Here is a 15,149-nt window from a genome sequence, read left to right as displayed (position 1 = left end):
ACTCGTGCAGGTGGAATTTTACCACTGAACGACCTCCGTGATCTAGAACAATATCAGGTAGACAGAAAAAATATCTTTACGATATTTAATATTTTGTGAATTAATTATGGATTACCTGTGTGTTGAGCTGAGGTCAATCCAATCATCAATAAGAAATCAGCCTGAACTCTAGCTAGGGTGTTTATAAGTATGTGTTAAAAATGCATAAGTGACGGAATTACTTTACAAAATTGTAATGGTATTATGTTATAATATTGATCACAAGGACCATAGGTACTTTAAGTTCTGAAGCTAATAATATGCATTATGGCACAAGTGAATGTTTTTAAATGAGTATGAATTAAGGACCGAGGTTATTTTAAGTTTTAGTTTTAAGCTGAAAATAACTATTTTTTTATTTTAAACACTGAATAAATGATGGAAATATTTGAGGAAAGTCATTTTGTTGTTTCTATATTATGTAATGTTATTTTGAACTGTAACTACGTGTTGTCGTGTATAACACGTGTTGTGCTGCTTGAATCAACCATTTTTAGGGTTCCGTAGCCAAAATGGCAAAAACGGAACCCTTATAGTTTCGTCATGTCCGTCTGTCCGTCTGTCCGTCTGTCCGTCTGTCCGTCTGTCACAGCCGATTTACTCGGAAACTATAAGTACTACAGTGATGAAATTTGATGGGAATATGTGTTGTATGAACCGCTACAAAAATATGACACTAAATAGTAAAAAAAAGAATTGGGGGTGGGGCCCCCCATACATGTAACTGAGGGATGAAATTTTTTTTTTCGATGTACATACCCGTGTGGGCTATCAATGGAAAGGTCTTTTAAAATGATATAAAGTTTTCTAAAAAACATTTTTCTTAAAGTGAACGGTTTTTGAGATATCAGCTCTCAAAGTCGTAAAAAGTATGTCCCCCCCCCCTCTATTTTTATAACTACGGGGTATAAAATTCTAAAAAAAATAGAGGTGATGCATGCTAATTAACTCTTTCAACGATTTTTGGTTTGATCAAAGTATCTCTTATAGTTTTTGAGATAGGTTGATTTAACTGTAATTTTGCTGCTACGGAACCCTTTGTGCGCGAGCCCGACTCGCACTTGGCCGGTTTTTTTTGTAAGAGGGGGTGACTTGATCAAGCAAGTTTCATTAAAATCAGTTAAGACCTAAGTATCGCCATGCCCATTTCGGCGCCTATCTTAAAATATTAAATTTGTGAATCTGCAACACCCTGTATTCGTAATTTTCCAATGAGTTGGAATGAGTAACGGGAACTTTTTCTTTATCTATTCTCGATTGTTGCTAAGCAACGGAATTTGTTTGATCCATAAAGATTATCTGCTCTTGACATTGACACAACAACAAATACACATTCTCCTTTTTGCTGTAGCAAAAACATAATATTTCTTTCTTCGATATATTTATTCACATAATCAGCCTTAAATGTGATATTTTCGTACCTACTTATTTACCATCTGTGTCATTAATGATATACTTTTTTGTTCGGAATAATATCACCATTAAAAAATCATAGTTCTTTGTGAGATAATAAAGAAACTTTCGCGAAAATGGGGGAAACAATGTGTATAAGAAGAAATGTGTCCAAAATGCGAGTTCACGACTATTTGTACGGTGAGTATTCTATTCTATATTCTATTCTTGGTGCGGGTGTTTGTGTCTCCACCTGGAAATATTCATATCCCCGCGGTCTAAACTGCCTCCCTAAGCATGCAGGTTTCCTCACGATGTTTTCCTTCACGGTAAGAGTTATGGTATACTTATAAATGTACCTAAACTCAAAAGAACTCATTGGTACATGCCACAGTTTAGTTCGAACCCGCATATCTGCTGTGAGAAGTGGGAGCATTATCTGATTCAACTATTACTCATTCAGCCCACACTGCTTGACATATAGGTCCTTATCAAGGAGCGTCACATCAAAACCCCATAGCCTATAGGTACCTACTTATCCTCGGCGTGTCTCATCCAGTCACTACCTGCTACCTGTCTAAGACCATCCATCTAGTAGATTGAGAGTGTCCCATAGTTCGTCCAATGATGGTGATTTACTGTTAATTTCATCCAGATTCGTCGTTCATCGTGTCTGGAGCGAGGGACTACGCTCGCTCTGCGTTCAAAGCCGCCATGGCTTCCGCTCAAGTTGTAAGTAACATAATTAAACAGTTATTTACCTACCTTATTGCCCTTATTGGTGTACCTAGATATGAGTATAGTAAGGTGGGGTAAGACAGCAGCTTTATTCTCTAGTTACCGGTAGCGTGTCAAACTAGAGAATGAAGCTGCCTACTTATAACTTCAGCCTGGAAAGAAAGAGTAGTTATTAATAGGGGTGACACTTTTCTTAATACCTACATGGCTATAGTACCTACATGACCACTATCACTATGGCAAGGAGGGCCTTTTTAGGACTGCCGTTAGAAATTTTATTGTAAATTTTCCCTATCTATACCTAAAAGGATTGTAATTTTATTTCAGGGCATACAACCCAACTTCAAGACCATGTTTTCAGACTTGAAAAACCGGCAGAGAGTCAACTTTGGTAAGTATGAAAGCAAGGGAAAATGTAGATACTAGGTGTGAGTGTATTATTTTGTGATTTTAATTTTAATGTAACAAATGATGACCTGAAATAAATGATTATTTATTTATTTATTTATTTATGTGCAATTACAAATTTACAAAATATCCATACCATTTACATAACCCTAATAATAAACATAGACTGAACTCCTTATGCCTAGTCATAATATCTAGCAAACACGAGTGTGCTATGTGCAGTTACAAATTTCCTCCACCTCCCCCTGCAGTTCTCCACCCGAACTGCCGCCTCCCCCTGCACATGGACTGTTCCTACCGCGGCTACTCTACTTACGCCTAGTCATTATTACCATAGTACCTAAACTATCTAATAGACCCGAGTGTGATATGTGCAGATACAAATTTCCCGCAGTCCTGCACCCAAACTGCCGTCTACCCCCACACATGGACTGTTCTTACCGAGGCCATGCTGCGGAAATCCTTACTGTCATTAGCACATAAGTACATAATAGACACGAGTGTAATATATGTAGTTACAAATTTTCCTCAGTCCTGCACCCAAACTGCCGCCTCCCTCCGCACATGGACTGTTCGTACCGCGGCTACTCGCGCCGCGCGAGGCAGGCGGCTGCGGCGCCCGCGCCCGACCCCGCCGGCCCGCTGAGATACCAGTTTGTGCACACGTGAGTGTCCAATCTCCACTTTTCTCTATATTCTGAAGTTAATTATATTAAGTACAATAGATCAATAGTACCTATAATCAATTTCACCAATGAGAGTAAGCAAGTAATCGATTTACCTACTCAACTCAAGTAAGAAATATTTATTTATTCTAAAAACAACGTGCATGATTACAATATGGTAAGTATTACATATTTATACATAACGCCTCACACTAACAACATCAAGGATAAGATAAGGATACCTTGGGCCTCCCTTAGAGTTGTGTCCACAATCGCCGACCATCCACAATGTATTATTCCTCCTCTACTTATACATTATCCTACAACTCCTCTGTTCCAGGCCAAAGCAACTGCTCCCCATGAAGGTGACGTCACCGGACCTGCCCCCCGCGTCCCCCCGCGCGCCCCCCGAGCCCTCCGGCCCGCGGCACAAGAAAACACAAACTATGTACAGGTTAGTTACTGAATCTAGTGGTTACTTTAGGTTAGGTCATGATCTACATCACCGAGAGGCAGTTAGTATGAAAATTTGTGACATAGCTGCATGGTGCTCATAAAATTACCTTCTATGTTCTATCTGAACGCCCGCAAATATTTAAACAAAGGCGAACGGACTCATGATAGGTACGAGTACCTATCATGTTTGCCGCCATTTTCATATCGTTTCATTATTTGGTTATCGCATTTTGCTACGCTGTTCTAGTGTTTGTCACCGAAACCATAACAAGAAGGAACGCTTGTTATAGCTCTTCTCAAGAGACACCTTTATCTTTAACCAGAGCAGTAGGTTGTTGATGATGACTAAGTATATTATATTGATGTCTACATCATCAGGGAGTCGTCTGCGCAAACGCACCCGTGGCAGCCGGACGTGAGCGCGGCGCACTGCCGGGAGGTGCCGGAAGTACTGCTACTGGACAATCTCAAGTGGGGTTAGTTTTAGTTTCTGTCTGGTTTACTGTACAATCAAATACAATACTTACAATTTACAATTTCATAATTTATAAATTGATAAAATAAAATTAAGACATATTTTAATATATGGATCCCTTCTAGACAACCTAATGACTTTATTACTTTACTAACTTTTTCTGGTTAGCAAATTTTATTTTAAGTAGGTAAAAGCGTAACTGCAGATTTCACACACATGCTTCATTTCGATTCCTCCTTTAAAAGCGACTGGAACTGTTATTCTGATTTCTTCCAAAGTTTATTTTACTAAGTAAATATGTAGGTATTTACATTTACAATATGTTTTATTATAGGCCCTGGAGATCCATATCGTAAAGGAGATTTGCCGGCTGACTTTCATACCACAGAAATAATTAACAAGTGAGTAGAAATATTCCAAGTAACTTTCTATCCATCACAGATAAAGACCCACCCTTTTTACATATAATTATATCTACAGAGTATTGTGAAATTTGAAAAAAAGGTGGTAAGTACTAAGGGAGTCAAGTCAATTTCAGAAGTCGTAGATTAAAAGTGGTCCAGAATGGAGGTCTTATTAGTAATTTTTTGTAAACACCCTGTTTATTAGCAATTTTTCTGTATGTCCTCAGGATGCGCCACGCGCGGGTCTGGCTGGAGTTGGTGGAGCACGGAGACCTGCCCTGCGGCTTCAAGAAACGGAACGACATCATCAAAGACATCGAGACGAAGGATTGGATCTTTAGGGAGGCAGTACGTAAATATAGATAGTTGTATTTGACCCTAAATTGAATACCATAAGTCATTCGATTATCAATGAAAAACACATCGAATCAAATAACAGATTATAGAAACACGGCGATGATGATGAGAGAAAAGGTTGTGAGAAGTACTAGAGAAAAATTAAGTAAACTTACGACAGTCATCGATAGACAAAAACCAAAGATGTCGCGAGGTATTTGTTTTTTTTTGTGACGTTACTAATGGTAATGTTTTTTTTCAGGAGATCGACGAGCTACAGCAGATCCGGCTCGAGCTGCTGCAGAAGATGCAGCACGAGCGTCGCGAGCAGCAGGTCCGTTCATCATCATCACCAGCTATTATACGCCATAGACGACAAGCAAAGATGAAACCCAAAGCTACACGGTTCGTTATATCGTTATCGTTATAGATGTTTAATACGCGTTCAACCTATCACAGCGCCGTATTTATGGAGAATCGCGATAAAGTTACGTTTATCTACGTCGATAACGAACTCGTGTAGCGGCAGCAGGCCTAAGGGCCGTGATAGGTTGAACGCGTATTAAACATCTATAACGAACCGTGTGGCTTTGGGTGAAATTAGAAGATAAGTAGGTAAGTTTGTAATAGCGTGTGTTCACCACATCTGTAATTTTAACTAAACAGGTGACGAGGACTAGTTTGAAGCTGCAGCACTTGTGGGAGCAGAAGAAGAAGCAGATGGAAGCCAAGATTGAGAAAATCCACCGGGAGAGGGACAGAGGTAAGGTTAAAAGTGATACGAGTGTGAAATGTGCATATTATGAAAGTAGATTATCGTGCGAGCGTGGCATTCGTATTGGTAATAAGCTTACGCTTATGAAACTTACGTTTCAAAATAGGTTATTGTATTTTTTACGTTGTTTAGGCATTTTTTAATAAATCAATTTATGACTGAGAACAAAACCTTTTAAAATATTTTATCTGCCTGTTTTATAAGATCCGCCTAAATCCATAACAACACACATTACACCAACCCCCCCAGAAGTCCGCAAGCTGACAGCCCGCCACCGGGGCGGCTCAGCCCTCCCCCCCGCGCTGGCCGGCGACCCCGCCTCCCCGCTACACGCCCCGCTGAGGAGGCACGGGTACCTGGCCAGGAACAGGCATAAAGAGATCACGTATGATGCTAGTTTGCTTGGTGAGTTAATTTTGGAATACATAACATCGGTGTGAACCGTACTTTATTTATTTATGTGAAAGGTGATCGATAGCGTTCTAAGTTATTCTTAGCAAGGGTTTTAGTGCCTGCACATGAATATCATATAGTATAGGGCATCACTCGATTGGAACCTTTTTTGCATATTCCATGAATATCCTTAGGAAACCTGAGGAACTACCTTAGGATTATCTTATAATTTAATTGCCTTATTCCTTAGAAACCACTCTGGGTAGCTTCTCACATACTAAAATGCGTAAGTTTCCTCCCAATGTTCTCTTATCCCGGAACATCTTTTTACCAAAATTAGGAAATTGACAACGGAAAAACTGTTTTACTTATAAGTTTGACATAAGTATTTGTGTATTATGCACTAATATTTACATATGCCTCTCCTCAACAGAATACGAAGACTACAAGTCCCTCTCCGCCCTTCCCCCCTGGCTGTCCCCCCAGGACCCGCCCCGCTCGCAGTCAGCACGCCGCGACCGTGGCGCCCTCTGCGAGCGAGAGACACGGTGGACCGAGAGCTTCCTGGAGACCCTGCATGAGGATCTGAAGAGTGGGTTTGGTGGTTTTCGTTTTGCATGTTTCATACTCGTGTTGGTGAGGGTTGTGTATTTTGAAATAGGCATATTGCACACTCATATCAAGGTAGGTGCTTTTTTAAATAACGAATTTCACACTCCTCTTTATGGAGACGATATATTTTGTAATTAGCTCGTTTTACACTCATACTTATGGCTGAAGTCGTAATGAAGGTATCTTATCTATCTGTTAAAGCTGAAATAAATAATCCGACGCCGACGGTGGAATGGCGTTGGACACTGGTCTAGATAGGCCTTTCCTCTTTGCGCTATCAGTAAAAATATGAAAGAGTGGCTCTACCCATTTCTAGCCAAATTGTCACACTCACATTTATACCCCTCTACTAAACAACCTCCTCAAAACCGTCCTTCGACCCCTCAGAAGCCCGCCTAGGAGCTACACTTGCCTCCGCCGGCCCGCTTCACGTGCTCAAGCCACGCCACGTGGCCTCCGCCTGGAGACCATCCACCCCGGCAGTGGGGATAGTGGCTGAGGATGAGGAGGCGAGGTTCCAGGCCGCGCTGACCATGCAGACGGTTATTAGAGGACGGGCTGTGCATAATTTGGTGAGTTTTAGCATGTTCTTAAGTTATAGCACAGAACAATAACTATGCCAGTCGCTGCGGCAAAGCATAATATCTATTTATCGTCGTTAATAAACGACAATGGTGGGATTTCCTTACTTAAGTAGATAAAGTATGCCATGCCGCGGGCTCAAAAGTTTGTTGTTTACCTCGATGACATTCTAGAAGGTATTACTTTAACAACCCAAAAATACCACAATCCCCCCTAATCCCACGGCACGTGGCCTCCGCCCGGAGACCGTCTACCCCTGCAGTGGGGATAGTGTCTGAGGATGAGGAGGCGAGGTTCCAGGCCGCGCTGACGATGCAGACCGTTGTTAGGGGACGGGCTGTGCATAACTTGGTGAGAGTTTAAGGATGTTTGAAGGTTAGAGTTTTTTGTACCTCAGCAACCTCGGCTGGCCTGACATTCATGTTTATAGAGAAGAGCTGTGTAAGTTAGTAATGATTTAACTAATGGAAATATGTTGCTGTGTGTATGTAACTATGGGTTGATTAGTTTATTACTGTCTGGGCAGCGAAAATAGAGAGAAGAATGTGACGACCCTTTTTTAAGTTAGCAAAAGGCGTTATTTACGCTATGCATGATTCATTCATAATGTGCGGCATGGCATCTTTGTCATGCTTTATCGCCATTACAGGAATATGATTGGTAAGATAGTCAGATGACAGGCAGACAGCAGATTCAGAGGTTCAGAAGTTTCTCGTTTACTTAGATGACATTCTAGTAGGTATTAACAACCCATAAATACCACAATCCCCCCTAATCCCACGTCACGTGGCCTCCGCCCGGAGACCGTCTACCCCTGCAGTGGGGATAGTGGCTGAGGATGAGGAGGCGAGGTTCCAGGCCGCGCTGACGCTGCAGATGGTTGTTAGGGGACGGGCTGTGCATAATTTGGTGAGTTTTGAGATGTTTTTCAGTAATATCACAGAGCAATAACTATGCCAGTCCTTGCGGCATAGCATATTTGTCCCTGTTAGTAAACGACAGTATATAGGACGTAGGACGTAATAGGTGGGATATAGTTACTTAAGTACATTAAATGACCGTAGATAATTCTGCCATGCCGCGGGCTCAGAAGTTTCTTATTTACCTCGATGACATTCTAGTAAGTATTACTACTCCCATAAATACCACAATCCCCCCTGATCCCACGCCACGTGACCTCCGCCCGGAGACCGTCCACCCCTGCAGTGGGGATAGTGGCTGAGGATGAGCAGGCGAGGTTCCAGGCCGCGCTGACCATGCAGACGGTTGTTAGGGGTCGGGCTGTGCATAATTTGGTAAGAGTTTAAGGATGTTTGAAGGTTAGAGTTTCTTGTAAGCAAACTCGGGTGTTCTAACCTAGGTAGGTACTATGTTTTGGAGAAGAGCTGGGTAAGTTGGTAATGTAAACAACGATTTAACGAAATATTTTTTTTTGCTGTTTGGTTTTATTAGTTTATTTAGTGTCTGGATGGCGAAAACTGAAGGAAGAATGTGACCAGACTTTTTTAAGGTAGCAAAAGGCGTTATACGCTATGCACGATTCACAATGTGCGGTATGGCATCTTTGTAATACTTTACCGCCATTATGGGAATGTGATTGGTAGGACGAGTATACCTATCTATACGTAGATAAAGATGCCATACCGCGGGCTCAGAAGTTTCTTGTTTACCTCGACGACATTCTAGTATTACTTTAACAACCCTATAAATACCACAATCCCCCTCAACCCCCGCAGATGTTCGAAGGGCGCATGCGCGCGTTCGAACTCACAGAAGAGTTGAAGAGCACGCACGCGCTGCAGCCCGAGGACCGGGAGAGGATCACGCGCGAGCACGCGCGGGCCACTGACTATGAGGAACAGAGGACGGCTAGGGAAGAGAAGGTATACTGTCATATTGATCACAGCGGCAGCGCCCTCTACACGGGTTAGTTATCGATTTAGATAAACATCACTATATCGCGATTTACCATAAAGCACGGCGCTGTGGTTGGTGGTTTATCTACGTCGATAACGAACCCGAGTATCGGAAACTGGTCCCTAGACAGACCATGTGGAGCGTAGGACGGCCTAGGAAGAGAAGGTGTACCGACGACCGGATGGTACAGAGCTTATTGACCCGGACTGCTATGCCGAAGATGTCGGGTGCGATTCTCGCAGGGGCAGATATTTGCTTAGAGACAAAGATTTGTTCTTGGGTTTTGGGTGTTCAATATTAGTGTCGTGTGACTATGAATAAGTGTTCTTTAAAGTCCCTAGGTACATTCATAAAAACTCAATGTCTTCACCCTGTATTTTCCCCTCTCCAGGAGTCTACAATATCAGCTCTAGTGCAAGAGCTCTGTGGCGGCGCAGTGTCGGCCGCGCTGGACTTGCTGGAGAAGGAGCTGAGGCGGCTGCAGCAGGAGAGGAGGCTGCATGCCAGTGTTATGATTGCACGTGAGTTTTATTAACTTCTTCATATCTTTATTACGTATGCTGTTACATGTTGTCCCCCTTATATCAAACATGCAATTTATAGCGTTTTAGCGCGTGTTAACCGTCACATTCAAAAGGTATCGAAGTCAAGAATGGTAAAAGAGAATAAAAGTCCCCCTATCGATATAGGTCTTACGTATCGCACCAAAAAGATTTTCATAAATGCACGGAGAAACGGCTTCGGCAATGCCGATGAAGTGGACGCACAACTTTTGGTACGATGCCAAAAGGTGGACGCTTACCTTAAAACACCTCTTTGAACACCCGCATCATCATTTTAATTACACGTGTCTCCCTATTCCAGTGCGTGAGAAGAGCATGCGAGAGGCGGCCGAAGCGGGAAGGAGACAGAAAGAGGAGCAGAGGAGGAGGGAACACGATGAGATGTTTAAACATGTGAGTGTCGTGGGCAATACATTAGACTACCCAATATTTAGAGGATTCCGCCCTTCTCGTTACAGAAGTACCTAACTATTCATGTGCCTTGATTCCGCCATACCTAATCATGTGGACGTCCTATCTAAACATGGCGCCGAAGCGTTGCAAACGAGCTGCGAGCTGCTGGACTTAGCTGGAGCAAGGCCAAAAGTACAGCCGAAGATAGGCGGACGTTAGTGGAGACCCTCTGCACGTCTGGGGTCCCATAAAACTGCAAAAATATAGGCTGATCCAGTGCGCCACAACACAATACCTCACTCGGCCTAGCTAACTACCAGCTACGACAAATAATTTCGTCGGCCCAGAGGGCAGGAGGTCGCGCTAGGTTTCCTGTTCCCAACAAGAACGCTCTCCTTCAGTCTTACCTCTACCTCAATGGTTATCATTGCTTGCTTATGGTTATGATTACTTATTGTATCTTACGTAATTTATTACTACATCATTTAATATGCAATCTCCCCAGGTCCTCGGCGTAACTCAAGAGACCGTGGACGCCTATCTCCAGGAGATAGTGTCGGAGGGCGTGGAGCGCGGCGCGGAGGAGGCGGCGGCGACACGGGCGCGCGCCGAGGCGGACCGTGTCGACGCGCTGCTGCGGGAGAGACCGTCTTTGTGAGTTGCTGTCTGATTTATTAACCTTCAGAATGCACAACAAGAAGAAATATAACACAAAAAAATTGGTAAGTACCTACACAGAATACTAAAATCAATCACGTTTATTTATGTGGATTTCATTTAGGTACTTACATACCTCTTGAAAGTGTTTAGTCTAAATAAATAAGTACTTCAGCTTTTCCTCATCCTAATTACAGATCCATCCCAGATAAGTTTCAAGCTGAAAATCTGCCCCTATCATGCCTACCTTACTCTTTGCGTTTATGTTGCATCTGCGTCTGAAACAATCTTTCTTCTTCCAGATCAACAGCAGAAGAGAACGAGCTGGTGGCTGAGCTGGTGCACCAGTTCCTCCTGCCGGCCGCCCACAAGGAGGCGGCGAGACAGCGCGTGCAGCTGATGCAGGGCGGGCGGCTGGGACTGGCCAGGAAGGCCGTGGTAGAGGCTTGTGAGGCGGCGCGGGCGGACGAGACAGGTTGGTGGTTGAATGTGATCATCATTCAACATTATCAGTATTTTAGTCAACGTTGTCCTCCTACCTCTTAATGTGCTTTCTCCAAAAAGCTGAAATGACTCCAAGTGGCTTTAGCTTGCAGTTTTTAGAGCTACCTAAGTCTATATTATCTTCATTCTTTAAAAGGATGAACTGATTTATTAAATAATCTGTGATTTCTTAAAGTTATTAATAATGGCATTTCTTTTTCAGCGGAAGACGTCTGTCTTCAGCCGACTGAGACGATACACCGACACGACCCCAGATGGAAGCACACTAGACGTGAGATTCTGTTTTTTAGGAGCACTAATATACCTACTGAGACCACCTTTATTTTTTATTAAATTGATTGATTTTTGTTGAAATCAGTCATCTTCGCAGGAGTAGATTACACTGTATGATCTATCACTCGCATTTAACCCAATGGGACGACGACTGATGAAATAATGAATGATGTGAAAAAGCATCCGAAACGCATGTACAATTTTACTTTTTATATATCAAGAGATCGCCGCTTCCTTTGTCCTATTTATCAAACAAAAACGGTTATTGAAGAGATTTCTTAATTTCTACCACTAGGTACAACTGTAATAGCCTAGACATTTAAATAAGATGTTATTATATTTCTTTTCCATTATTCAGGTCACAAAGAGAAGCCTCAGTTAACTCATGAGGACAGGTTCCCTCCGCAACACGACATGAGGTGCATGCTCAACGATCTATTGCAAGATGGTCAGTTAATTCGAATTCTGTCTGACGTATTTCACATCTATCACGCCTATAATAATTATCTTTAGTCCCCATTTATCCGGAAAGAGTTCTGTCTATGCTACTAAATATGTGTCACAGCCACAGCTTTACCTTGGGTGGCTATAGTGCTGGTACGGTCGCAGGCCATGGATTTACTAATTGATGCCCTTCCAACTCTCGGGAAGACTTTACTACAGGGTAAAGAAGGATACCTACTTAGTAGAGGTTTTTATACGAGCCCAATACATGCTTATACAATAATTCGAAATATATTATATAAATTAAATAAACCCCCATAATTAGTCCCCTCCCTAAGGGCTTACTACTGTTTTAACATTCTGTATATACTTATTAAGTATAAATAAATATAAGACGTAAAATTTACTCATCACGTTTCACACTCACAGTGGTGGTACAATCGCGCACACACAAGGAGGAGATCCGGCAAGTGTCGCGCGAACACAAGATGGCGCTGCAGGAGAAACTTGAAGTGGAAATAGAAGCACGCGGGCTGGTGGACGCCGGTGAGTTCATAGTCAAATTATAAATCTATCGACCTTATACATAAATTGACAGTTTCAATAACTTTATCTACCGATGACTGGTAGTTACTTTCATACGATTTTGACAGGTTATATAATTTTAATGTGTCAAAATTCTATGAAAATAACCAGCAGTCATCGGTAGATAGAGTTATTGAAACTGGCAGTAAGGGGGTTAGGGTAGGTACATATCTAGTATCTTTATGCGCAGGTTCCCTCACGATGTTTTCCGTCATCGTAAAGAGTGTACTTACTTAAATTCCTTATTCTAAAGAATGGCATCAGAAAGCCATTACCCTACCACAGCTATACAAGAGACTTGTTTATACATTCCAGTGCTAGACCGTGCGACGGGCCTCACGCAGCCTCCAGTGAAGGAGTCCGACTACCACTACCTGATGAAGAGGCAGGTGCCGGACGCCATGGCGCGGACCGAGGCGCCGAGGAGGGAGCGTGAGTGTCGTTACTGTGGTTATAGATTTGCAGTTTATTATACTTATTGCATGGAAGTAATAATACATAAGTTGTATTATTACTTCCATGACTTATTGCAATAAGATTTTGAGTGTTTAGTGTCAACGCTGTGGTTATAGATTTGCATTGTCTATACCTAAGTACTGTTATAAACCACTACCCCATGAAGAGGCAGGTGCCAGACGCGATGGCGCGGACCGAGGCGCCGAGGAAGGAACGTGAGTGTTATAACTGCTGTTATAGATTTGCACTTTCTTGTACAATCAGCTTCATAAGTAAGTACCTATACACTTTTGTTTTGTACCTTTTCAAAATTACCACATTGTTCCAAATATCGACGGCTTGTTAGTTAGACAAAGTCCAAAGGTAACGGTAAGGTTAAGGTATAGTGACGTTTATACGTTTATTCGTTTATACGTTATTGAAAATAAATGTACGGTCCTGCTGACCGTACACTGACAGATTTCTCAAAGGATGAGCCTTTAGTGCCAACGTCGCGATTATAAATTTGCACTACCTTATGGTGCCACTGATGTCACTGTAACCGAAAGACCATGACTCAAAACTAAAGAAACTTTGTAAGGATTTGGTAAAATAGGTCCTTTCGGAACTCAGCAAACATTAAAGTTTGTGAGGATTTCTTTTTCAAGTTACCAAATCCTACACCTAAACTACTTACTCCTGTTATATCCTACCTAGGCAGTATCAACAACACCTATTCTCCATCCCCCAGCATGCAGCCGCCAGCTCCCCTCAGAGCTGCGCCGACAGCGCGCCGCCGCCGCCGACCGCGCGCAGCCGTGGTGCAAGTGTGAGCCCCCGACCAGCAGAAAGGAACACAGGAGTGTCAGGATTAGTGAGAGTGAGTACTGAAATATTCATTTATTCATAAATCGTAATCATTTATATATCAGAAATAAAATGGTATGAGTATACTAGATTCGTCAAGTGTACGTACTGCGCGTGTCTTGTGGTAATGTATTTATGGAGCAATATTGGATGGTAGGCATTTTTAGCGACATCTGTCGTCAGTATATGAACTCTTAGACCACCTAATAACAGGTGTGAGGATTAGGGAGAAACCACCATCTAAGCACCATTAAGCAAACACTTAGGACCTACCAGATTCGATTCCAGGTCTAACTTAGTGGTCACATTTCATCCATTGCTCATGTAGTTTTATTCCCCAGTGCATGTGGACGCGAACAAACCACTCCCGCTGCCGTCGGAGCAGCGCTACCTGGACGATATGAAGAAGTGCAAGTGTGATCAGACAGAAGAGAAGCCACCTAGAGGTTAGTAACAACCATAGACCAAGTAGAGATAGCAGCCTCCTAGACGTAAATACTAGATATAGAAACCGACTAGACAGAGGTAAGAAACGGTGAAATAGGCACATATAAGCGTAACGTAAACGAATCGTCTTTCTTTTCTTCTGTCAATCAGGCGTTCGCGAGCTCGCGGAAGAAGAAAAGAAAGGCGATCCGTAGAACACATCTAGGGTATGTCAACGTGTTGTATAAGCTGCTGGTGTTCCAGTTTAAATAAATAAATAAACGTGGTTACAGGATTACTCAGTCAGTGTAGCGTCACCAAAAACAACTTCCTATAAGTCACCTTTTTCTGTGCACTCCTAACATTCGCTAAACATAACCCATTTTCCAGTTTCAAGCGCCCACTCCTGGCACCCAGAAGTGGGTGGTGCGCTGGAGCCGCCGCCCACGCCGGCGTCGCGGCTATCCCTCGCGGAGCGGGCCGAGTTGACGGGCGATACGGCCGCGGACGAGCCCGGTCGGGAAGAGAAGGGGGATAGTGATGATGGTGGTGATGAGAAGTCTGAGTGAAGTGATGAGAGTTTTAGTTGAGCATTTTAGAGATGCCAAAACGCCATTTTTTTTTTTAATGTAATACCTATAGGTTGTTGCAAAAGCGGTGTTGGAAGCAGAAAGGAGTGACTGAGGTCACTCTGAACAACTTTTGTTGAACGACTTTGGAAATTTCGAAAAAAAATTATATTATACTGATCTAGCCATCGGCCTATATTATAGTTTGAAGGTAATTGTGAATCCTATGAAACTTTTTTAT

At 42.6% G+C, this 15,149-nt stretch overlaps 1 protein-coding gene across 1 annotated transcript; it reads left to right on the top strand.

Moving 5' to 3' along the window:
• The first annotated feature begins 1,134 nt into the window (after nt 1-1,134).
• LOC105383923 (cilia- and flagella-associated protein 91) lies at nt 1,135-14,908 on the top strand. Its single transcript, XM_048629756.1, has 26 exons — nt 1,135-1,632; nt 2,087-2,163; nt 2,497-2,560; nt 2,972-3,010; nt 3,110-3,242; nt 3,583-3,696; nt 4,077-4,174; nt 4,508-4,574; nt 4,805-4,925; nt 5,176-5,247; nt 5,580-5,676; nt 5,938-6,093; nt 6,515-6,673; nt 7,081-7,265; nt 9,012-9,158; nt 9,584-9,713; nt 10,057-10,148; nt 10,654-10,802; nt 11,108-11,280; nt 11,512-11,580; nt 11,941-12,030; nt 12,456-12,572; nt 12,897-13,043; nt 13,798-13,926; nt 14,255-14,359; nt 14,730-14,908. The coding sequence occupies exons 1-26, from the start codon at nt 1,569-1,571 to the stop codon at nt 14,906-14,908; spliced, it is 2,973 nt and encodes a 990-aa protein (XP_048485713.1). The 5' UTR covers nt 1,135-1,568.
• The last annotated feature ends 241 nt before the right edge of the window (nt 14,909-15,149 follow it).

Source organism: Plutella xylostella, chromosome 24 (genome assembly GCF_932276165.1).
Source record: "Plutella xylostella chromosome 24, ilPluXylo3.1, whole genome shotgun sequence".
Taxonomy (NCBI): Eukaryota; Metazoa; Arthropoda; class Insecta; order Lepidoptera; family Plutellidae; genus Plutella; species Plutella xylostella.
The sequence above is the reverse complement of the archived record's forward strand: the minus strand, read 5'-3'. Positions and strand labels throughout refer to the sequence as shown.

Bases quoted from the DNA above. Each gene is read 5' to 3' on its own strand.
- LOC105383923 (XM_048629756.1), top strand. From the start codon at position 1,569: ATGGGGGAAACAATGTGTATAAGAAGAAATGTGTCCAAAATGCGAGTT. The intron at 2,561-2,971 runs GTAAGTATGAAA...AATTTCCCGCAG, and splicing joins CCGGCAGAGAGTCAACTTTG to TCCTGCACCCAAACTGCCGT. The intron at 5,677-5,937 runs GTAAGGTTAAAA...CAACCCCCCCAG, and splicing joins CCACCGGGAGAGGGACAGAG to AAGTCCGCAAGCTGACAGCC.